The 24,643-nt window shown below is 41.5% G+C and overlaps 1 protein-coding gene across 2 annotated transcripts in view; it reads left to right on the top strand.

Moving 5' to 3' along the window:
- dph6 (diphthamine biosynthesis 6) overlaps positions 1-24,273 on the top strand; it is a 58,684-nt gene extending 34,411 nt beyond the window's left edge. The window contains exons 13-15 of one of the 2 annotated variants that reach the window (XM_071498287.1): positions 12,058-12,306; positions 17,484-17,871; positions 22,449-24,273. In XM_071498287.1, coding sequence (XP_071354388.1) covers positions 12,058-12,306; positions 17,484-17,871; positions 22,449-22,567 — 756 coding nt within the window. In that variant the 3' untranslated portion in view covers positions 22,568-24,273. Of the gene's footprint in view, positions 1-12,057; positions 12,307-17,483; positions 17,872-18,072; positions 18,177-22,448 lie in introns of those variants that run through there. The other variant, XM_071498288.1, reaches the window with a different exon arrangement.
- The last annotated feature ends 370 nt before the right edge of the window (positions 24,274-24,643 follow it).

The raw sequence follows: 24,643 nt of genomic DNA on the forward strand, positions 1-24,643 counted from the left end.
AGTCGGTGAAAAATGAGGTCTTGAAGGCTCAGCAGTGTGAGCAGTCATGAGATTGAAAGCTACTCAAAACTACGGTGCTCTTCAAGCACATGTAGTTACTTGCTCCTAGCTGCAGCGGAGGATGTTAACACAGATTTGTTTTTTCTTTTCATTTCACCGAAGGCACAAGTAGAATAGGCTGGCTGTTTCCTTTCCTGAATGCCTGAATTGTGTGCAACCAGTTGAACCTTTTGTCTGGAGAGAGTCAGAAAGGTTTTGACTGACAGTCGAGCTTCACCCTGAGAGCTTTTCCCCAGCGAGCATTGATTCAGTTCCTGTCTCTGAAGATCACCACAGTCTGTCTCTGTAGACTTTCCTCATCCCACCAAAACACCGGGGTCAACTGTCTTTACTTGAACCAGACACACACGAAACACACTGATCAAACCCAGGAAGACCTTACCACAGTGGCATGTCGGCTGTATGCCCGTAGGCCAAGTCTTACAAAGACACACACAAATGCACACACACCTGTGTGGTTGTGGTTGTATGACAAGGTAAACTGGTTGGGCCATTAAAGTGAGTCACAGGTGACTCACGGTAACACACTCTTGACTGATAGGACAGGTATATAGCATTCAAAGCACATTCAGTGACATGCAAATAGATAAAGATGTATGTAAAAACAAGCAAAGCAGGCAATTGATTGTACTCATTATCTCATACCATCAGTAGATTCGTATCTAAATGTTTGTTGACAGATGTTTGCTTTAGTGCAGGCCTGTATAGCCACGACACGTATGCATGCTCTTCTTACATGCAAAAATGGGAACAGGATATCCTTCCCCCTGCCAAGACGTATATCTGCATTGACACATGGTCATAGTTCCATCCTGGGACAGTGCTGGGGCAACTGGTCGTGGTCTGGGCACTTTTGCCTCATGTATGTGAAAGGCCAATTTAGACCACCTTTTTAATCTGGTGAGGGGGCAGTTTTATAGGAAGTGGTAAATGGCAGCAGAGGTAATTATGTTCTTTCCAACCCTATGCCATGTGCCCCACTTCCCCACTCTCTCTCTTGTCGTGACCGCATAGAGGGTGACCTGCCATGGCAGTAGTCATTTTCAGGAGTCAGTGCGTTCTTTGTTACATTATCCTGCTCTGCTGCTGCTGCTGCTGCTGCTACTGCTGCAGCACCACGTGGGCACAGGCTGGTATCAGCTTGTACCAGGCGAGGACAGGGGAAGGACTGGATCTGTCAGAGTGCATCGGCTCTCAGGCGGTCACCTACGCCGGCGCTGTGCCTCTGCCCCGGCCCCTGCCACACTCCCACTCATTAATGGGCCCGGCCCTGACAACTGATCCTAATTGCCTTTGAACAGCTCTTCATGTATTATTGGTGCCTGACTGCCTTGGTTCATGTCAACAAGCCATGGGAAGCAGAGACAGGATAGCCACAGCCATCATCCCACTTCCTCATACACATTAGTGTGCTCAAAATGTACACACAGACACACTAAATGATGTTGAGATATGCATATAAATATATGTCTATATACGTCTTGTGTGTACATGTACACACAGGTGGACATGCACCACTTAACCATTCTTAAACACTCGGGGAGCCTCAACAGACATAGCTCTTGTTTTTGTGACTCTATGGGTAGAATTAACAAGAACCTTTAATGGAATGGAGATTAATGTGATCGGTAGTCATGTATGAATATGATTTTATTTGATAAATGATAGACACTGCTTTTTAATTTGAGAGAACCACATGCTACATGACTGTGTGTGCCTGTGTGTTCTTGTTTGCTTCTCACTTTGTCACTGCTGATGAGCAGTGGAGGGGTGAGTGGTTCAGAGACATCAAGAAGGCATCTGAAAAGCGTCATGTAAAGATCCCACCACCGCAGATATCTGCCAAGACACTCGCGCTATTACAATTGCAATCACAAACACTCAGTCAAAACACATCAATTATTTGTAGTCCCATGTGTGAATTATTACCCCATATCCAACTATTTACTTCCCATTTCACCCCTCTATTTGAATTCTGAAAAAGGGAGAGGTGGGTTGGCTTGGCTTTTTATTTGTGGAATGAAATAACTGAATAGCAAATGCATAGATAAAAAGCATAGCGGCGTGTCCTGTCCACTCCCATCACTGTCTGAAAGAGGAGAGACGTATGACCATCCCATTACTATGGTAACTAGCCACTATATTCAGAGCTGCCCGGGTGTGTTGCTTCCCCCTGCAGTGACGAGAGGGCATAGCTGACAGGGCCGACACACACTCACGCACACACAATACACACACAGACACGCACACAAAAACACACAGATAGGGAGGGTCTGGAAGATGCTTCTTGTGAAATGTACGCATGTTGCAAATACAGACAGAACAATACATGGGCCAGCACACGCACATGCTTGTATAGGGAAATACAGAAACTAATACAGAACAGCATTAGCAAATGTAACATTCTACTCTTACCCAGAACATTTCATCCAAAATAGTAGACACACAAACATTAGAGGAATCCAGCAGATATTATAGAAATAATCACAATAAAAAAAAAAACTACACTATGCTTTCTTATTTTTGATGCCAAACAGAATTGAACAAAAATTAACATTTTATTAATAGAATATTTTGGTTGCAGTGATATGTTACCAGTGAACACAGGCTTTATAACACTAAGTGTCACCAACCCAGACTGAGAGGCTGTTAGTAATGGCTTGTTACTGCAGCAGATTCACCTACTGACTATTATGTACAGCACTGTGCTGCAGAGTGTATATTTTAGCAAACTTCTATTATAGATGATTTCTATAATTATTATGCTCTCCTATGTTTCTGTGATTCCATAAGTTGTGCATTATGACACAGTTGCACAACAATGATTATTACATATTTGCATGCAACAGTGTGTGCTCGAATTACCATTTAATCTTCATTTATTAAGGAGATTTTTCTCCCCAGCACTACGACAGATGCCTCAGAAAAGAGTTAGCATTTACGTTCCATTTACTTTTGGCCACTTGCTTGATCATAAATTTCCCATGGAGCAATTCTTCTGAGTAGTAACTTTTAACCTGGGTCATTCATTTTTCAAATGCCATTGTCATCAAAGCACGCTTTACTGAGGTAAAAACTGCTGCAGATGAATAATATACAGCCCCCTGTTTTTTTCTGAGGACATATAAGCATGTTCACTTTTAATATATATTTATTATTGATATTATTGATTTATTATGTAAGGGAATGTCAGGCCCCGCGAGTCTAGGTAATGTAATGAAGTTGAGATGTTCAGGGTAAGAGTTCATCCAATATAATATAGAGTACACAATATTTTCCACATGTCAAAATTTATTGAGTTGAATTTGATGCACTGACAAAAAATTTTAATATTTGCTATATTTTTCAGTAGGGATTCAGTACATTTGCAGCATATTGTATTTTATCAGTTTGCTTTAGTGAGAATATTATTACCCCTGGTGCATATTTTCAGTCAAATTTTAATACTTCCAAAGTAGATATAAACAAGTATTTCCTAGATGGATAATCTTTCTTTTTAAATTTTTACTTTTTTTTTTTTTTACCATTAATCTTTTGTTGACACTTATTGTGTATTGTGTATACATGTGGTGTATTGGATTTTTTTCAGTATTTATCGATAAAAGTAAATACAGCACATTTATGTAGATGTTGCAATGAAATCCTCAGACAGTCTGTTACACTGTTGGTGTAATTTATTCCTACTTTTTCATCCATACTTTTGCATTTCAGTGGTGGGATTTTTATGCAAGCATTTTGACTTGCCAAAAAAAAGGAAAAATTAATTCCAAGGAGACTTCGATGCTGTCTAGCCAGCCTGTCCATGGATTGAATGGACGTTGTATGTACAGGATTGCTGATGCTCGAGCTGCCCTTTTAATGCAGCCATACTGCCATCTGTTGAGACGAGTAGGAACTACATGTCCTTTTTTGCTCTCTTTAGCATTTTCCTCACTGTCTTGTTCATTCTGTCTTTTCAGTATTTGTATGCATCTTTTATTTGTGAATACTGAACTACATGTTACAAGCAAATGAACAGGGCAAGGGAGAAAGGGTGTGTGCGTGCGTGTGTGTGTGTGTGGATGAGTGTGTTTAACAGAAAGTTTTGGATGTGGACACAGAGTACTCTTCTCTCTGGACCAGCAACCTCATATCGCTGGGTCACAGGCTGATTTGCAGTAGACGTTCACGCTGTCTTTTCCAGAGTAGACATTTTACACTGTGGTTCTATCCTTCATATCACACACAGACTTACTCAACTTCACCACAACTGACAGTTACACTGTAATGGCTGTGCCGCAGCACTTTATGTTGACATAACTCTTTTATGCCCAGGTTAAGTTAGTGCTTCTATTACCAGCCAGACTGAGAGATGTAGCTTCATATAAAAGAAAAATATGAAAAGACAGAAGAGATGAGATGGTCACAGCTGGGAAGAGAGAGAGAACGGGGGTTGAGTGTTGCAGTTTCAGCATCATTCAATCAGACAACATGCCCCTCAGCTGAAACAGCGAGACCCTCCCCGATTCTCTCGAATTAGGGAGATTAGCAGGAAAGCGCATAATGCAGGATGATGGAATTTGTCATAATTTGCATTGTCCTGGAAAGATTCGGTTTGATAGAGCGATGCGTGGAGGGGCTTGTCATGTCCCACGGGCAGGTCATAGAGGAAGCTTGGCAGAAATGATTTTTGCGATATGTGCATCAGTCGTAAAAGCCTCACAACCAATTTGTCAAAAAATGTGAGGTCGGGACAGTCGAAGGCAGCAGGGCATTTTGCCTAACGCAATGAAAAACCATGCCCCTCCATCACTCTTCATCCACTGCCCAGCTCTGGTGTGGCACAGTGCTCCACAGCAGCAGACAATTTTATTACATCAGCTTGGAGTATTTGCTATGTTTTATTTCATCTTATTTCTTCATTTTAAGCTTATTCTAGAAACAGCAAATTTACACAAGAACAAATCAAAACAACCATACCAGATTTTTATCAAAACTAGCTTCATGATTTAGTAAAAGTCATATTTTAATGATGGTGGGAAGATATATTTGTTGATTTTTCATGCCTGTTGGCATTCAGATGTGTCCCTGAGCATCCAGCAGTCAGGCTCCCCTGACCTTGGTTATAGTACTGAGCGGCAGCTCCTGACCAGCATAAAGTTGACCAGAGCTGACATGACAGTGTTACTCTTCCACACGGTTCAGTGTCTAGGGAATGGGCATGTCGAGGGCAGACATACAGCCACAACAGGAAAATACACATAAGCTTACAGAAGGTGGGGGTTGGGGCAAGGCCAGTGTCCCTGGCTCAGACTGACCACACGTTGCCTCAACAATGGCTCATTATAGTTGTGTAATCTTGAGTATTCATCTAAATTCGTCAGCATAATAACCATGTGTTTTGAACATATGCTTATGGTTTAGTTTTCTGAATAAATGTGCAGTTTTAGACCTAAGAGAATGCATTCAGAAATGCCCTATACTTGCCTTTCTTTGTGCACTTCATACGGCTATTTATGTCGCCGTTTAAGTAACGCTGATTTTGTGTGACAGTTGAGCATACAGGGGTTAGGCTCAAACTGGAGCACAAACAGGAAGAAAAAAAAATAGTGATAGTAGAAAAAAAATAGGAGGGAATAAAAAGGCAAATATCTCTCTCCTCCTTCCCATGAAGCCTTAAATGAGAAGCCTAACACGGGGAGAGATTCTGTAGAGGGGAGAGGTTGTGGTTCTCCTGAAAGGTTTGTATTTGTAGAAATGAGGTGTCAGAAGAGGCAGGATTTCCTCAGGGCGCAGCACAACATGAGCCCATCTCTTATCATTTCCCACTCCCAGACGTGATCTGCTTTGAATGCACTAATGCTGAAAGAGCCCCACAGACTTGAAGCCAGTTCAAGATGAAATCACAGCACACATCCCTGACAAACTGCCATCCACCACACAAGGATTAAACAGTCGTTGCATATCAAATCCCCCAAAAAAACGCAGAAATAATATATGCACTTAAATACATTCAACAAAACTTCAACCTCAGTTTTTTTTTTTTTTTTTGTTGTTTTTTTTATCCCCATATTTTGAACTATCTGGAGCTATTTGCCAACCCTGAAATATTCAAGAAAGGAAGAAAATTAGAGGAAAAAGAGTGAAGACAGAAATTTGGAAATTTGTCACATATATTAAGAATGTTCCACAAGGGATTAAAAGTGAAAGAAGTTTGTCCCATTTAAGTATAGTTTATATATCAAATTAAGTTTTAGATCACATATACGGTTTAAAAGCAGAATCCTGAGTTTGAATCTGGTGTAGTGCTACTTACATACATACATATATAAATATATACTTTGTGCTACAGTATAAGCTACTGTCATTTTGAAAAAGAAACCTTTTGATTTAGTAAATCACTCCTTGGCAGATAAACTCTTTGAAACTGTGGCTTGAAATTTTAAGACCAATAATACAGAAGTGTCTTCTCAAACCATGTCTCTCTTTATTAAGCCTTTGGAAACTTTTAAAAAGCTAAATGAAAAAATAGCCTGAGGCACATTTAGGGCAAATACACTAAAATATCAGCCAAATAAATACTTCAACAAGTGGTGCAGTCTGTCTGAACATGACACAGTGAACACAAATAAACACAAAATATCAAAATCATAAAGTCAAAAATCATTTCTATAAAACTGACCAAGTTGCATGTGTGCATTTGGTAGGTCTGTGTGAGTTAGCGAATGAATGACTTAAGAACCAAGCAAACGACAACAAAGTGGGAGTGAAGAACTTAGACAGTGACCGAGTGAGTGAGTCCATGATTAAGACTGACTGGGAAATGACAGAGAGAGCGAGTGACTGAGTGAGTGAATGACTGACCACGAATGACTTAGTGAGTACCTGAAGAGAGTGAGAGAATGTGTGTGAATGTCTGGGTTCACTGACTTATATAAAGTCCCACTCAACTTCCATTAGTTTCTTTAGAAGAATGGAGACACAATGGTTGACTGATGTCATCTTTTTCTGGACGACTTTCTCAGGACTTTGCCTCATCCAGAGTGGGGGCCTCTCTCAGGACTTATCCTGATGAACAGACTGAAAAACACGTGTGTTTGTTCAGAGTTGGTGTGGTGTATTCTCGCATCATATCAACATGTCAAATGTCCTTTACTACCTTGGGTGTACTTGATGATTGTAGCAGCTTTTCAGGAGTTACACATTGTCACTTATAAATCCATACAGTATACAAATTCATTAACAAACTCCAGAAATCATATGTTACAAGCAGCTTCTATGTGAACTGTGAGATATAGTATAACTCAAGGAACACAAGGTCCTCGAAATCCTCAAAGCTGCTGTGAGCACGCAGTAAAAGCTGAGAGATGTAAGCATCTATACTTTGAATGAATTCCAGGGTGTATGCAGCATTATCTTGGTGCTGAAGATTGAAGGTGTAGTAAGTAGAAAAGTCTGCATCAAGCCTGAAGTTGAGCCCTTTTCTTTGTGCTCTTTGGATCTAACATTTGGCACCACATGGCATGTTAGGTCTACTGCAAGACATGCTGTGTAATCTGTAAATATGTAATCTACGCTATAGACACAGGCTGATTTAAAACTAGTCAAAATGAAACTCACCCTGCAATTTGGAGGCTCAGAATCAGAAGTCCAGCTCCACTCTGCTGTGTCACGAGTTGACAACGGGTGTTACAAAAGTTAGTTACCATTCCTCTACGGTTTCAGATTTTGATACCAGTTTTTTGCCTCCCCTGTGAGCTGTTTGTTCAGCAGGATTCCAAAACCTTGAGACACAAAGTTTACATCAGGTTGCTGTACAGAAGTAGCCAGCTGGTATGCACTGACCACTTGTTTATATGTGTTGCCTTCAGTGTTTGTGTGTCAGTTTAGACTGTAATCTAAAATCCGACTTGAATCAAGTCCTGAGCACTCTGCATTTAGTCTGAATACATTTCACACAAAGAAAACAATTTTAGCAAAACAATACTAAACATAAAGATTAGTAATAAATGGTTAATAAATCAGAGGGAATCTCAAAGAACAGATCTCAGGCTTAAAGATCGAAATACTGTATATTATGTTACAAGTAACAGAAGTTGACATTTTGATGTAAATTAACAGCAATTTGTAATAGTGTAGGATGATCTCTATGAAATGACATATCACAAATATTAATTACATCTTGCATGTAATTACCCACCCTGAAGCTGATACTGTACTCCCATTACCCCTTTAGCTTGGTTACATGTGTCCTTGCATAAAGGAAAACTTACACCATATTAATCTAACCTATTTTACACATTTTGTATTATCATTTTCCGGGTTAAATTATGCATGAGGTCTCAATGGGGAGAAATGTGACCATTAGCATATCTGATAGGAGCGGTGGAGCAGTTTTCCACCTCTCTCTGTCCTTGGAACCAGGCAGAAAAACCTGACTGTTCGTCAATACCAGGTCATTTTATCCAGGCTCAGCCCAGTTCATCTGTACCATTCCAAGGCTCTGCTAATGACACTTGGAGACATCCTCAACACGATGGGGGCCCAGAGGGCTCCAACACCGATGTGAATATAGTCTAGCACTGTCTGGTCATCTCTGGGAGCTCTTTGACAAAAACTGCAATTAGAAACACCTCAGACACACCAGCCTGAAATGAGACACCCCGTTAAGGGCTGGAAGCGGACACAGGCAGACGCTTCCTGAGTACATTTACATACATGTTACTGTCAGTAGCTCACAGAGATGGAGAGAGAATGTCTTTGAGGTTGGTGACCTTTCGACATGTCATTGGGTTTATTCAAAAAATTATGGTGTTTTAGCCGTGAAGTAAAGGTCGATAAAGCACAAAGGCAAAACACAGCTCAGTTAATATAAAAATAAAAAGTGTGTGTTGTCGTCTCCTCAGTTGTTGAGCTAATTGGAAGCTTGTTTGGCTTAGATACTGTTAAAAAATTATTTTGAAGTCTCTGTCAGAGTTGATTTTTTATTATAAGGTTTTCTTAGAGTGAGATATTGTGGTTCACAGTTTAAAGTAATGATGATTTATTCTGAAATATGAAATCTGACACATGAAAAAAGACAAAACACAAACAAACTTTGGACCAAATGACTAATCTTAAATCATCTTGGAAATGTAATTCAATTATCATCAAAAATTGATCTTGAGATATAACTTTGATCATCTTGATTGCACACCCATTGTACGTTTCCTCTGATGAAAACCCATCTAGGATATAATAAAAAATAGTAATTTTTTTTACCTTAAGAGTCAGTTTATAAAAGGTGAACTATCCGAAAACCTTTTGAATTGTGGCAGCAAATATAAAATATTATTAAGAAACAGAAGAAAAGAAATAAACCAGCATGGGCATGTAGTATTGATTCCCTGTGAACACTGTAAGACAGCGGATCTTCCCTTTTCTCTGTGGGCCATTTAGGCTGCTAAGGCTAGCATTTGAAAAATACTTACCTTGTTATAGAAAGTTTAATGTCATATGCAATTGTTTGACCCTTATGAATATTGAAGGATCCCATCTCCGGCCTATTAAAAATGCATGTGGCATTGTGGTTGTTGATCACGTTTAGAACGCCCATGCAAATTGGACTGTCTTCCCTGTCAAGGCCTAAGATGAATAATGTAGTTGTGTTGTATATTCAGGGACACACCATTGACAGTCAATTAACAAGTTTGATTGGTGTGTGAACTCATTCTTTTGAACTGTTAATTTTATGTAAATAGTATTCGCTCTCCCTTCTCCACTGTCTCTCCCCCATCCAGGTTCACTACAGAAAGATATACCCCCACAGCCGCAAACCCCCAAATCCCCAATTCCACCTCCCACTAAGAGTAACCAGAGTGGGATCCTTAATAATTGATCATCACACACCTGCTTGGTAGAAGCTATGGGAGTCTCCCTTTAACAGTCAAAGGGCCCGACGCTCGTCCCTTTTGATATTCAAATCGACAAATGGTAGCCGGCCTTTATGAATTCAAAATGGAGCTAGCTCTTTTCATGGGGACAAGCTTGTTAAAAGACTCTGGCCATCCATCCAACCTGATGGAGCCCTTCTTTGTTGAGTTAATATGATGGCATTTGATGGCTCATAAATGGAATGCCAATGACAATTTGTTGTTGACGTGTGGGAATCTGGCTTTCATGTGAGGCAGACATAGTAACGCAGGCTCTCGGGCAGATCATACTTGCAGGTAAATGATCCGGTGATTGATCCAACTGGTTGAAAGCACCGAGGGCCTTATCTCCTCCCTTTCTTTCCCCTCTCTCTCTCTCGTCTTCACTCCATCTCTTGTCTCACACGCTGTCCCAGTAATTTGGAGCAGCAGAGATGGAACCTGAAGATTTATCACAGTTGACAAGTGAACCCAGGAGCTGGGGATCATGGCAAACCCATCTGATTATGGAAATAGCTGCGACCATGTCCACCCTCTAGCTAAAACCATTGTGTGGTGAGCGTCTTGCTCTGCTACTGTCCCATCAAAGACAGATTTAATACACTTCAGAAAGTGTAAATATTCTTTATTCAGTTTTTCTTTTGAACAAGTTGTGTCATGTCCTGCTGCCATCTGTGTAGGCTTCAGTGAGTCACCCAAAGTGAACCAAGTATGGGAAATAAAGGGTTTGTTTGAAATGAGTGGGTGAAGTTTGGTTGGGGGGGGGGGGGGGGGGCTACCTGTGATTCACTTTAATCCTGGTAGTCTCACTGTGAAACATGACACCCCTCACTGTGTCTTTCCTAATCAGCAACATATCTCATCTCAGGCCATGTATCGGTTGATTCAGATTTCCTTGAGCCTCCCTGGACATCTGCATGTGCTCCGGGTCCCTGCACAGACCAGCAATTATCAACATGTCACCAGCATCTATTTGCATTGACCAGCAGCTAGCGTCCGGCACTAATGCCACCCAACCTCAAACAGGGTCTCTGAAGAGTTGACCTCCTTAATGCCAATCCTCATCCCTACTCGTCTCTCTGCATTAAACAGATGGATTTTTTTTGGATTTCATTATACAAGAAGCTTGAGGTATTTAACAGAGAATTGAGCTTATTATCACATGGTTAATTACGCTAATAAATAACACTAGTGGCACAGAGATACATTGGCAGGCTTCTCACAGTACCTGCTCGTTTTGGAACTGTGAAATGAAAATTGTTGGTGATAAGATGCTGAAAAATGGGAGAGGTGGAACTTGTTAATTAATGCACTGCTACTCAAATACACGCTTATAATTAATGTTAATTTGATTATAGCACCTCACTGACGAATATTCTACTTTTCTTTTTTAATAATTAAAACTCATTTTAGAGTTTGATGACTTGTTTCTTACACCTACTTTTCTGATTGAATAGCAACTCAGTGTTCAAGTTTGCCAAATTGCCTAATTAAACATTCTTTTTTTTTTTACCTCAGGAAATACACATTTGAGTTCAGACAGAAATTATGCAGATTGTTAAGTTTAAAAGTGAATGAATGAAAAAATGGACAGTGGAAACTTTTGTTCTCATGATCATTTTTCTTTTTCAATTTACTATCTGTAAATATTTGTATAAATGTAACCGAATAAATGTTTTGTCATTTTCATTGTTCTTTGGATTCGAAGGGTACTTTTTCTCTTTATAATAAGTTTGTACTCCTTTTGTGCAGTGTAGCATCCAAATACCCAAAGACTTTCTTAAAATGCTGTAATTGAGTGTAAAGCCATAGATTAACTTTTTCATGCCTTTACCTTCTCAAAAACCACAGTCCATTCTTTTTTTTACCCATTTCAGTGGTGTGGATATGGGGGTGGCAATCCTGGTTTGTCTACCACTTAGTCCCAGACTGAAATATTTGTACAACTATGAGATAGATTGCCATGTGATCCCTGGTCTTCAGATGATGAATTCTAATGACTTAGGTGATCTAATAATGTAGCGATATATTTCTTGAAATCTTAACATCTACATGATTATTACAGATTTATTACATTCATTGTTGACTTCTTCATTCTTTTCTCCAGGTAGATGACTCAGTTTTCTGCGCAGGCCAAATTGCTTTGGTCCCATGTACCATGCAGCTGGTGGAGGCCGGCACCAGGACGCAGACCCACTGGTCCTTCAGCCATGTGAAGAAGGTTCTGGAGGCCGTGGTCAGCAGCTTGAGTCTGGCTCATGTTGTCCAGGCTCACTGCTACACCACAAGACATCAAGACATCCCCATCATCAGAGCCATCTGGGAGAGCATGCTGAAGGCCGCAGAGGAAGAGAAGGTCAGTCAGTGAGGAGTGAGATTTTTGTTTATGAAATATATGCCAGTGGTTAAGGAGAAGAGCTACGTCTGGCTGTTTTATTATAGATGCAGAGGAAATATTGATCATACTTATAATACGATATTAGGCCCATATAGGGTTAACACATGTTTAATGGATTAAAAGATAGTGCGATCCATGCTTCAATGAATAAGTAAAAAAAAGAGACACTTTTTATGGTATCCAAGTTTTTCAGAGAGGCCTTTCAGATTTGTGTTGTTGTGAAATAAGGGAAAGTTCCTCGCCCCTCTCTTTCCCCTTGAGACCCAAGCCGCTGCGACTGATATTTACCAGTGAGTGCGCTCATGAAAAGTTGATGATGTGGGAAACGCTGGTGTCTTTGATAATGTGGAGCTTGGCACAGAAGCAGATGTCTTCCTCAGAGCCTCCCTAATCCTTTGCCCCCACACACCATTTTGGAGCTCCGTTCAACTCTCAGAGCAGCTTATCCCCCTCTCCACCCCTCTTTCCTGCCACCTCCCTCCATCCTTCCCTCTATTCCACCGCCCCAGCTTACAACCCCTGCTTCCATACGTCTAACAGGGGCACCAGTCTCCCCTGGCAGCCCTTCTCCTCCCACAGTAATCTGTCTCGCCATGGGAATAGGGCCTAAGGGAAAGAGACAAGAGCCCACCTCCAACATGTGGCTCTGTGCGGTGGTGAGCAGCGTTAAAGACTGCAGAGTGGATGTCAACTTTGTGTCAATTCCTCAAATAGTAAAGCAGTATATGAAATTCAAAATGTGTAATGTTAATGCCAGCAGTCATGTTCTCAAAGCTTTGCTGAGCTGGTATCTATATGTGTTTATTTGACACATTATGCCTTCTGGTAACACACAGCGAAGTAGAAATCTTAAAGACAGTATAGTTTGAACTTAGCGTGTAGATTTGCCTGTTCAGATAACTAAGGGCTAATCTTTTTTTTTTTTTTTTGGGGTGAGGGGTGACAACTTAAGGTCTGTGTCAGAGGTCACTGAAGATGGACAACATCACCCATCTGTTGTGCTTCCATGTGGTGTGTCAGGAGAATCAAAAATATTCATTGACGTGACCCAGGATTTCTACCAGGAGACTGTGTTTTTATTTTCATCTGACTCCCAGCTCTAATTGACAGCTCAGGGTTTTTCACCCTGTAAAGAGATGAGCCCTTCCCTCACAGCTTCACACACACACACACACACACACACACACGATTTGCCTGTGAGCCAAATCGTCTCAATATGACCTCCCGGGTTGGCCCTCAGACTTGCTCCTCTGTTCCACTTAAAGTGCAGATGTAGTAGAAGCACTAGTAGAAGATAGACAGGTAGAGCGTCTGTGGTGGGGGCTGCTGTTTTATCCTAAACTTGGTGAAATGCTCTCTCCCTGGAGTGGGGATTATACAAAGCACTGGTGCTCATTTGAACTGACTGTAATTACAATCTTTAACTCAGGTCAAACACTGATAACAGAACTCCCACAGAGAAACAGTAATAACTTACTTTCCACCAGCTGGATTTAGGAAAAAGAAAAAGAGTCCTGTTTCACCTACAGGCAGCTTCTTCAAGCGCTTCAAACATATAGGCAGTTCAGATTTTTAAAAAATTGCATAATTCCAGGTTAGTAACTTCTTTTCAAAGCTGAATCTGTAAAGTGTTTTGCTGGAACAGATGTAAAGAAAGAAAAGAAAAGGAGGAAGTAAAACAGACAAGACAATATGTAAATACACAGACTGAGAATGAATTATGCAAGGAAATAACGTGATGTCACATTTTGCTGCACAACAATCTGTTGTATATAAAATACTCATGTGAGTGTTTAGTTTTGGCATACTGATGTATTAAACTGAAGTGAAAACTATAAAAAATGAAATGAGAAAGTTATACCTAACCCACGTTTCATTAAATCTTTAACTGTCATTGACAAAAAAAGGTAAACATGTCAGATGAAGTAGGTAAATGCATCATGTAAAGTCAGTTATATAATGATTACTGGAGATTTAAGTTAATTAAATTGCCAATTTACAGTTGGTCTTATTCCATCTGTTCTCCCAAAATGCGCCCGTTATCATGTATCCTGCTGACATTTGTGCTTTTAAAGAAACCATGAGCACAACATGTTATATCTGATTCAGTTATTGACGTCAGGTGAAATCCAAATGTTGCATATGCCTCATACTATATAGATATAAGTGCTGTAGTTTTCAGTGTATTTTCAGACACCAGACCTGTGAAGTGCATGTTTAAGATGGAAACACCAGTGCATAGCGTGTCTGTGAAGCCACGGGGCCATGTTGTTGTTGTGCGTTGATAATTTATCTAATCAGGTGGATGAAGAAGCGTGCAGGGTTAATTGGGAGCATACTAGAGCCTCTACAAGTGTGAAATTGTATTTACGGTGCATTAAACCACAAAGAGCCTGCTTGTCTTTGTGCATGCAAGTTTGTGTGCAAAGAGTTTGATGAACAGGGAGATGTTGATGTGATAAGTCAATAAATGTTAAACAGATGTCCCTTTGTGTAGCAATAACAGGTTCTGAAAACCTGTCAAAAACAAAAAAATAATTATTAAACAGGTTAGAATACTTCTTTTATCAAATAAGGATAAACATACTCTTACATTTATACATGCACTATTCATAAACAGATTATTTCGCTAATTTGAAAAGGTTTTTATAGAAATTAATAGTAATGTATTTTCAGTGTGGCGAGTTTCTTCCCTGCATACCACAGTAAACCCTCTCAGCATTATTTCTCTCCTGCTTACTTGGGACTTTTGAAGAAACTCCGGCCTCTGCCATGGTTTTGTAATGGCCTCATTCTTAGAATTTCTCCCCCCACCCCGATAGGACCCTGTGTGTTTCATTTACACAAACTCTGACGAGCGTCAGAGTGGAGTCTTAAGAAAAGAGAGCGAATGAGGGACTGAATAGGGAGGGATATTATAGCAGACTGACAGCACTACAGTAAGTGCTGAGACATAGAGCCACATGCTGAAGGCATCCCGCTGGGCAGGAAATGTAGGGGAACTGGCTAAGCAGCGCAGTCCCATCAGCTCCCTGCTGTTCCCCGCTTTTACACCACTTCCTTATTACCGTGTTTACCGTTCGGCTTTCACGCCTCTCGGCCCTCCAACCCGCTGCACGCTCCAGGCACACGGACACGAGTTAGAGGGAGGAAAGTGGGGAGAAAGAAAACAAACATAAGGCAGGTCACACCTCATAAGTGCAGAGAGCTGAGCCCAGCAGATCTAGACCTCATGCGTTTACCTGCTGCCTACGGAGTGAGAAAGCACTAGGGGAATGGCTGCATGCCCTGGAACCAATGTGAGATGAAGTCATGAGATGGATTGTGTTAAGTGGTTGGTGTAGAGCGTCACAGAGCCCTCTATACACACACACACACTGCCACCCGCCTGCCCTCCCAACTTGCCACTCCAGCACTCAGCTCCACCATATATCAAAGTTTGTGTTTTACTGGATTAATTTAATAAATGATCTCTGGTCAGGTAGGGATGTCAGCCAGTGTTTCCCCTCTTCCCCTCTCACTCCTTTAGCAGGGGAACACACAGTGCTATAGAGCTCTGAACAGTCAACTCTGAAAATCGCACACGTGCACGTGGAGAAATGTGCACGCACGATAGCACGTTTAGTTCCAAAGAACTGCCGAACAAACTTCCCACCTAATGTAACATTTTGGTGGAGACATTAATAAAGAACCAAACAGAGACTGATGTAACCTTGTCCGACAGCTCTGACAAAAAGTCAGCAACTGTGCCGTGACAATAAAGTCCTGCCAGAGGCTGGAGCAGAGTGCTGATCTCCTTGTAGACAGTTGGCTGGGTATAGTACCTCGGCACCCAAGGCCTGCAGGGTGGCCTTTAAGCCTGGCTGAGCAAGACCCCCTTTCCTGTCACTTCTCTCCCCAGTTCCCACTCTCTGTTCCATGTTCAATCACTATTGACAAGTGCATGAGCAGCCCCCTCTAGGAGAATACCTAGCCTGTGCCAGAAGTGCTAATATAACATTTATCAAAGCATGGGACACGTATGTGTGCTGTCACTTTGTCTGCCATGCTAAGAGGTCCGTGCTGACACGCTTATTGTTCTCTGCTCTTGTGATTGTTATTGTTGATCACTGCGAGCTCGGCTCTCTTCAAAATCAGCAGAGTAAAGAAATCTGAACCTAACCCCAGCACACAAACTCATTCGGGACACTTGCTTTTTGCAATTTTTTTCACTCTCCAAGGTAAGAGGTTAGCTGTTGATACACAATTAAGCGTTTGCTCAAGTTTAATCTGAAGGTAAGTGCTGTTTCAGTGAATCTGGCAGACTGGGTCATGACGGGCCGTCTGTTGAAGGGACAAAGAGGCCGTCGTCGGCTCTTGTCAATGATTTCTCTTTTTTTTTGTGAGTGAATATCAGAGTAAAATGCGAGTAACCTGTTATTATTCTGCACTTAGAAAGTGGGGTGTAAGTGGATGAAAATTGATCCAGCAAATTGAAAAGGGGGTTAAGTGTTTTTGCCCTATCGACTCCAACTGAAACGATGGTTATATAAAACACTCATTTCTCTCCCATTAGCAGATGAAGCCACAGCCAAGTATTATTAGAGCGCCACATTGTAGCACTGCTCCAAGACATTTTGTTACTGCTAATGGCCCTCAGTCCAGAGGAGAAAAAAATAAAGAGATTTTGGCTCTGGAGATAAGATTGTGGCAGTTTTCAACTAAATGTATGTGGTGCAACTGCCGTAACATGCTGTGAATGATCTGCTCAGAAAGGTGAGAAGTCATCTTGGATAGAACCTGTCATGTTAGCAAACGTAGCTCAAAGTGAATGTGTTTGTGTTTATGGTGGCTGTAAGCATTATGGATTCTTTGTGAATTGTTTGTACACTATCATTACCAGGGTTCACCTCACAATCGCACGTTAATTGATAGCCTGTCAGTCTGTCAAGTAAAAAGCCTGTCTTAGTACTGGGTGGTAGAATTTTTATGATTTTCTTTACGATAATGTTTAATGTTGGTGGAGTAGTGTTTGTGTTCAGAGAGCACAGCATGCATCTCAGCAGGAGGGCCATACATTTGATTGTAGTGTGTTGCACGACACAGTATATAATTTGCAGCCCACTGCATTTGAATACCATCTGTCTGCATTGCAGGACCTGTGGTGGGGGCCTGAGATCAAACCTGCCCCATTACTGGTCATTGTGGTACCTGCCTTGCCGAGGGGTGCGGCTGTTGAGCTTCATGTAACTGCAGTTCAGGATGATTTAACCGAAAGGACTTCCTGTCACGTGACTACAAAGGTGCCGTGCGGATACATAGAGTGCCATACTCTAATGTCTGCTGACAAGTGTAGCGCTTCACTTTCCCTTTCCCTGGCTGCGCCCGGTGATAACCTGGAGCTCACCGATGTGAAGGGTGTCACAGAAGAAGTTGCTGTTGTATTCAAGAAAGCCATGAAGAAGATGGACGCTGAGCTGGTGCCACTGTGTGCCCGGGTGTTTTACAAGTGTGGCCACTCACTTGCACGGCAGGTTATCAGAGGTATGTCATAATATCAAGACACTACACACATGCTTTAAATTGATTGAATATTTACACTCATTACGAGGATTTACCCCAAATAAGCTGTGCTGTTAAAGGCAACACTTTTGAGATGCACTGCTGTCGCAAGTTAAGCTTCACATCATTTTATTAATGAAAACAAAGTGACAGCCTGTCTCTCTCTGCACTCTCTTTTCAAAGAAAGTTTGAGCTGACACCGGTTAAGTAAACTCCATAAAGTATTCTAGGAAGCAGTCTCTCCAGAGGATCTCCACTCCTTCCTGTGTTTAATTATTGTAAGTCATTTGTTGTGTCTGCACTGTGTACAGTAACCCAAGCAGCTGGCACAGTCTTTTGTCATCATTACACTTTTATACGCCACCATCTACTGCTCCCAGGATTCTAGGTTCTCGTCAAGGCAAATGTGGAGCGGTATTTGTTTTATCCTGAGAGATGTTCTCTCTGAGGGAAAAGGGCGATGAGCGCATCGATCACACAGGCTCACTTGTCAAGTCATCGCTGAAGCAGTCAATTAACATTTTTGAATCTGTGCCAAACCAGCCATCTTACTGTCATTTTTAGCTTTGACATAACTCATCTTCTGGAGGACATAAAATTATGGTTACCAGTGATGAATGGGAAAAAGGTTGATCTGTTTAGAATACACGTTGATATGCATGACAGACAAACAGGGCTATTTGTTTTGTTACCTGTTTTTATAATTGTTATTCAACATAGTTTCATGATATATGATGCATGTCATTTATTCCTCTTGTCATTATCCACAATAGAAGAGTTAGAAGATTTAGGAGGAATATTATTAAAATGTCTAATGTAAGTTTGTATATAAAATCAAATAAAAGTTTGTATATAAAATCGATAGATATATCTTGATATATATAGATTGTAACACATTAATTGTATTACTAAGTCATTAGTTAATTGGAGCAAAATCAACTAATATCTTTACCCTTGACATGAATGTGTCTTTGATTATGGACTCTACATGGCTGCTTCCCTGAAACCATTTACTGACTCATCATTGAGCTGAAATCTGTTACCTTACCCTGCACGCACAGCCAAGCCCTGGAAGCTCACCCATGGGCGTTTTTATGGGTCACAGCCTATGCTCATTGGGTGATGAATCCAAAAAGTCAAAGGAGGAAAAGTAACACCTCTGGCGCTAGCAGTCACAGCCCCGCAAATGCTGCTGTCAGCGAGCAGACAGACAACACTGGAGCAAAATGTGACCGCACACCCCCCTCCTTTGGTTGCTTGCGTTAGGATTCACAGCTGAAAGACATGACATATGTTCCAAATGAAACCTTTAAACATCTTGTCTCAACTTGTTACTTACGATAGAAGGGTTCTCTCAAAGGTAGGCCCTCACAACCTCAGCTTTTAGAGAAGGAACTAAATAATGTTATGAAGAATCTAATTATTTTACACAGCAAGTATAAACATGAAATACATTTTGAAATTTTATCTCCAGCATTTAAACCTGCAATAAGGGATTTTTGCCACTTGGGGGACAGTGGAGACAAGCTTGGGAACACAACATTGAAATTTTTTAACATCATAAGATTAGATGCCAAACTTGATAATAAACAGTTACCCATTTATACATAGTGTAGATATTGTGAAACATTCCCTATTAGTGAGAGAAATATCTGGCAACAGCTAAATCATTAGCCGTCTGCTAACTTGTGAACTGCTGTTTTGAAGCCTTGAGTTAGTAATTTGGCTGTTGCCATCTTGGTTTTTTGAAACAAGAACAAACCATATTTGCACAAGAAGGTGGAGCTGAGGAGGAGTTTCGATTGTGGTAGCTCCGCCCTAATGCATACCCCGGTTTATCGTCTATTTTCCTCCAAATGGGACCATAATTTTGAAAATTAACGTCATGTTGTTTTGAAGAACACTTGAAACTAGCAATTGAGATCATAAACTCATTAGGAAAACGTTTACTGAGGTAAGAAATGAAGCGAGAAGTAAGGCCATTTTCCCATAGACTTCAATATCATTCAAGTTCTTTTTGGAACCAGTGGAGTCACCCGAGATGGTCGTTAGATAGAATGCAGGTTTCAGGCACTTCCACACTGGCTTCATTTTCCACACCCGGAGTCTACATCCATTTTTATATACAGTCTATGAGTGAACGTGAACCAAAACAGTCGTGTGATAGTCTACTGTGGGTTTGTCATTATGAGCGGCTCCTTTCACATGCATGTAGTCATGTGACTTGTTGGTAATATAAATTCATTGATTGTGGCTGCTCTACAGAAAGATGAGGTGAAGTTTTCTGATTCTCTGTGTTTCCACTGCACACACCCAGCCCCTGAGCCTCTTTGTTCATTCCCGTTGGACTAAATGAACAATTTTCATGAGCCAGCACTTGCTAATTACCACCTCGTTTACCGGTTAATTTGACCAGTTTGGAAGTCAGTGTAGCACAACTAAAAACCACTGGCTCTGGGCCTTGGCCACTGCTTAAAAGCCCCATAAGCCCAGCAGGCATCAGCCATGCCACACAGGAATCCCTTTTTTCTGTCCTTTTTACCACAACCTTTACTGAGACCCCTTCTTCTATTCACTTAGGCCTACAATATTTATTTATTAATCAGTTCAAACAATAAATGGCTGTAGATGTTTAACATAAAAGGGTGTTGAGGGCAGTAGTAATGGTTTGGTTTTGAAAACACAGAGATTTAACAACAGCCTTTTCAGCTCCCTGTTTGCTCGCTGTGAAGCAGAATAATGGCTGGTCCTCTTGGGTAGATGGTTTAGTTCCATCCCATTGCTAATGTGATGGCTTTTGAATCTTACAGCCTCTGTCCACTGGGCCTCTCAATGGGACTCCCTGTGTAGCCCAAAGGGGGGGGGGGGAGACCAGGGGATGGGGATTGGGTGTGTGATGGGAAGCGCTGATAGGATTTTGTTTGATTTTACAGAAGAATTTATAGGAATTGGAGCAAAGCAGTGTGTAATTACTTGCTTTTAACTTGCAAGACAAAAAAAACCCCACAAAATTGCATGGTCACTCAAGTCACCTTCACCCCCCCTCGTGTCTTTCATCCATGCATAAGCAGGCATGTCTGCGTACACAGACACTGAAAGAGACTCTCAAAGAGAGAGCGCAATTATTTTCCTATCTGTTAGTACAAAGATTAAAACATCCTGACATAAAACAGGCTTAGTGCACAAGGTGTGATGAAGGGTGTGTTTCTTCTCTTAATAAAAACCATCCCGTCTGTGATCTCCCTAGCTCGTTCAGTTGTCGGCTAGCCATCTCCAGAGGATCCTGCTTCCCAGGGTGCACCACATGCTCTGATAACACATATTTAGGCTTTTAATGCCCTCTAAAAAAGGCCTGTGTTCAGTGGGGGCATTTTAAGCTGTAGCGCATATTAGCTAATTAGGGTGTGTGGGCTCTTTGTAAGGATGTTTGGCATGCTGCGTGTGCTTAAAATGAAAGAGAATGAGGCTTATTAAATTGTGCTGAACTGCTCTTGAAACCTCTCTGTCCTGATTTCTCTCTCTCTCTACAAGTTCACATAGATGTCAGACAGCAGTACTGCAGTACAAGTAGATTTTATTAAAAGGGAACTAGTTTGTGTTTGTCCTTTGAGACTCAGGATACTTGGTCAGGAATAACATTTTGACATACATCATAGCAGGCAGATGTCGTTGTGAATGTAAAGAGGCCGACGCTTCTAGAAGTGATAGTACAATTGTGACACGGTATGCTTTCTCAGATGTGTAACTGTATTATGACCATGCAAGATCACAGTGACCACACCCAAGTCCCATCCAACATGCTGTTAGATCAGAAGAAATAAGGGAGGACAGTCAACCATGAGACAGGAACACTTGTGACCAATTAGTGCACAGAGTAGGAGAGGGAAGAGGCAACATCCCAGCGGGCTGCTTGCTAAATAGACAGCCTGTCATCAAGACCAGGCTCTGAGACATTCAATGAATTCTCACATGTCCGCTGTCCGTCTGTAGTCCGGCCACACGCGCATACACACACACACACATGCATGCACACACACACACACACAGACACACACACACACACTCTAACAACATCTCTCAGCTCCAGTAAAGCTGAGCAGCAGTCCCAACAGAGCTCCTTAACATCCCAACACAACAGGAGCAGGGGAAGGATCCATTCCACTAGATCGCCCCAACAAGCTGCTCGGTTGTCCAAAAGGGCATGGCACTGTTGCCCCCCCCCCCCCCCCCCCCACTCTTTCTTCTGTGTGTGTTTACTTGTGTATGGCTCTTTGCAGGTTTGGGAGGGGTAGCTTTGTGTTCAGTGCTTGTTGACCATATGTCTGCACTACAGGGAGTTGAACTGGGGGGGGGTTGCAATCTGCCAAGGATTTAAGAATGCCAATAATTTGTAAATAGCCCCATGTTCCCTGGTCAAAGGGTTAAGTGCAGCCTCTGTCCCAGTGGGACAGTTATATGAGAACCGAGTGTCGTACTCCAGGTAAAGTTCTTATGAAACTAACGCCTGAGTCTTCTTCTGTCCTCATTTCCTTATCTCTCTCCCAATCTCTACCTGTCAGGGCTTGAAGAAAGTTTAAGAAGCTCTCTAGAAGAGTCCAGTCCATCTGTGTCCCTGGTTCCAGTCCTGGACTTGCCTGACTCCCAGATCCTCCACCTGTCCTGCTGGCTCAGTTTATAGAAACACAGCCAGCGTCAACAACCGGACTCCAGTCATCCACAGCGCTGGAATTCAGTGGGGCTTTTCTGGAGGAGCGACTCTGACAGCCGAACACCTAATGACTTACAACAAGACATCAGTGAATGTGGAGAAGAAAAACTGCATAGCTGCTCATTAATGTTGAATGTGTATCATGGCTGATTGTTGAAATGCAAAGCTGCATCTGTCTCCAAGTGGTTTTGATGGTGTGCGGTTTTGCGGATGTGTTTATTCCACTTCACACCCCTGAACTTAGGCCAATAATCCACTGTGTCCTCCACTGGAGTTGTAGACTGCAGCAGCTGTTACTCTGCCTTGGAGAGGAGTCTTATGGAACTTCTATAACCTAAGGCTGCATACCAGGAGACTAGAGACCATAGTCTACAAAAGGAGACAGTAGCAGTGTCTCATTCCATGAGGCGATAAATTATATCCCCTGAATCCTACTGTTTCTGGTGGAATTTCTCTTAGCACGCTAGCTAACACCCCTCATAAAGGCCTAGCGCCACTGCTTACACCATCTGTTCAGTTGTAAACCTATAGATTTACTGTGTGACTGGTTTGTGGTTGTGTGTAATGTGCGCGGACGAGGTGACTGTGTTTCTCTCGCTCATGGTCCATGGGATTCAAGGTGTGTTATTATTGTGTAATAGGCAATCAGCACCAAGCACCTGAAAAGATTAAGCCTCTTTATGTTTTCTATTGATTCTAAGGCATCCTGGTTAATAGGAGAGGGACGCTACCACACACAGCTGCAGGGCAGGTGTGTGTTCTGTGTGTGTGTGTGTGTGTGTGGGGGGGGGGGGGGGTTTATCAGTGTGATGATGTGGGAAGAAAATAACACTATTAACCATTGCTCCTGGAACATTTCTTTTCTCAAAGATCATGAACCGTATTGATGATCTGAGTTGGAATGCATCTTCACTCCGGCTATTCTCTTCTTCGCACTTGTGATGGCGGGAGGGTGGAGTGGGTTATTGATCTTCACCACCTCAATGTTGTTTTGATTGTTGTTATCAAAAATTGAACAATAGAGGCAGCCAATGGAGCCTGAAGATTTTCATTGAGGGTTGAAAAACACAAACAAGCAATTATTTATGAGAGCGACCAAGCCAATGCCCCATAAATATACAGTGTGTGTTAATGTTTACAGGCCTGGTTTTAAAAGCCCCCACCAGGGGGAGATTCTTAATTTTTGAATGATGCAGCTGTAAAATCAGCAATAAGATATTGGTGTTTTTTTTTTTTTTGAATAAAGTATTTTTTATTATGTATTTCCACAGCTAACACCCATACATTTCATGCACAAATATTTGTTTATATTGCAGTATTTTCAATAACCGCAGCTGTTTGACAGTCGCAGATTTGCCAATGACACATATCCAAAGAAGAAATTCCTCTAAAAATGTTTTCTTTGTCAATCGTGTTGGTTTCCTCAATATCAAAATGAGTGTAATAGATCGAATGCAAAGTAAGGTGTTGCCAAACAAGACTGTGCTGAGCAAATGTGCACGTTCAGCAGTCCTCCCAGATAAATAATGGTTTGACAGATTACAGGAGATTGAGAAATGGTTTTGTTCAAATTAAGCAATGAAAACTAAGAGATAACACATATCAGCCTATGGAGATGTGTTTCAGTTTTATGTAAGTGCTAAATTTCATTTTATTATTAAATTTCTCTTCATTGAGTTTTGAGTCCGCATGCTTTTTTTCCATTGTGAAACAACAGTTAAATGACAAGAAGCTGGCCAGAAGCTCTGCCACTAACATTCAGTGCACAACAACCACTTGTCGATCACACTGCAAACATCCGTCTTTCAGCGGGCATGTTTTCATACAAACACAGAAAAAGCCACTAGTATATAATCACACCCTCATCATAGCCAATGTGATGGCCTATGGCAGACACATTTCTTTGTGTCCTTTCCACTGTGTTTCCTCCCAAAATGAAAAAAGACAGGGTGACATTTGGTTTTCATTTGGTGTTTTGTCAAATGTACATTTTTTATTTTTTTTTTACAAAGCTGACCTGCAACCACTCTGCAAACAAACTAGCTG

The sequence above is a fragment of the Trachinotus anak genome, unplaced genomic scaffold (genome assembly GCF_046630095.1).
Source record: "Trachinotus anak isolate AG129_WGS33_773 ecotype Australia unplaced genomic scaffold, CSIRO_AGI_Tana_v1 ptg000015l, whole genome shotgun sequence".
Classification (NCBI taxonomy): domain Eukaryota; kingdom Metazoa; phylum Chordata; class Actinopteri; order Carangiformes; family Carangidae; genus Trachinotus; species Trachinotus anak.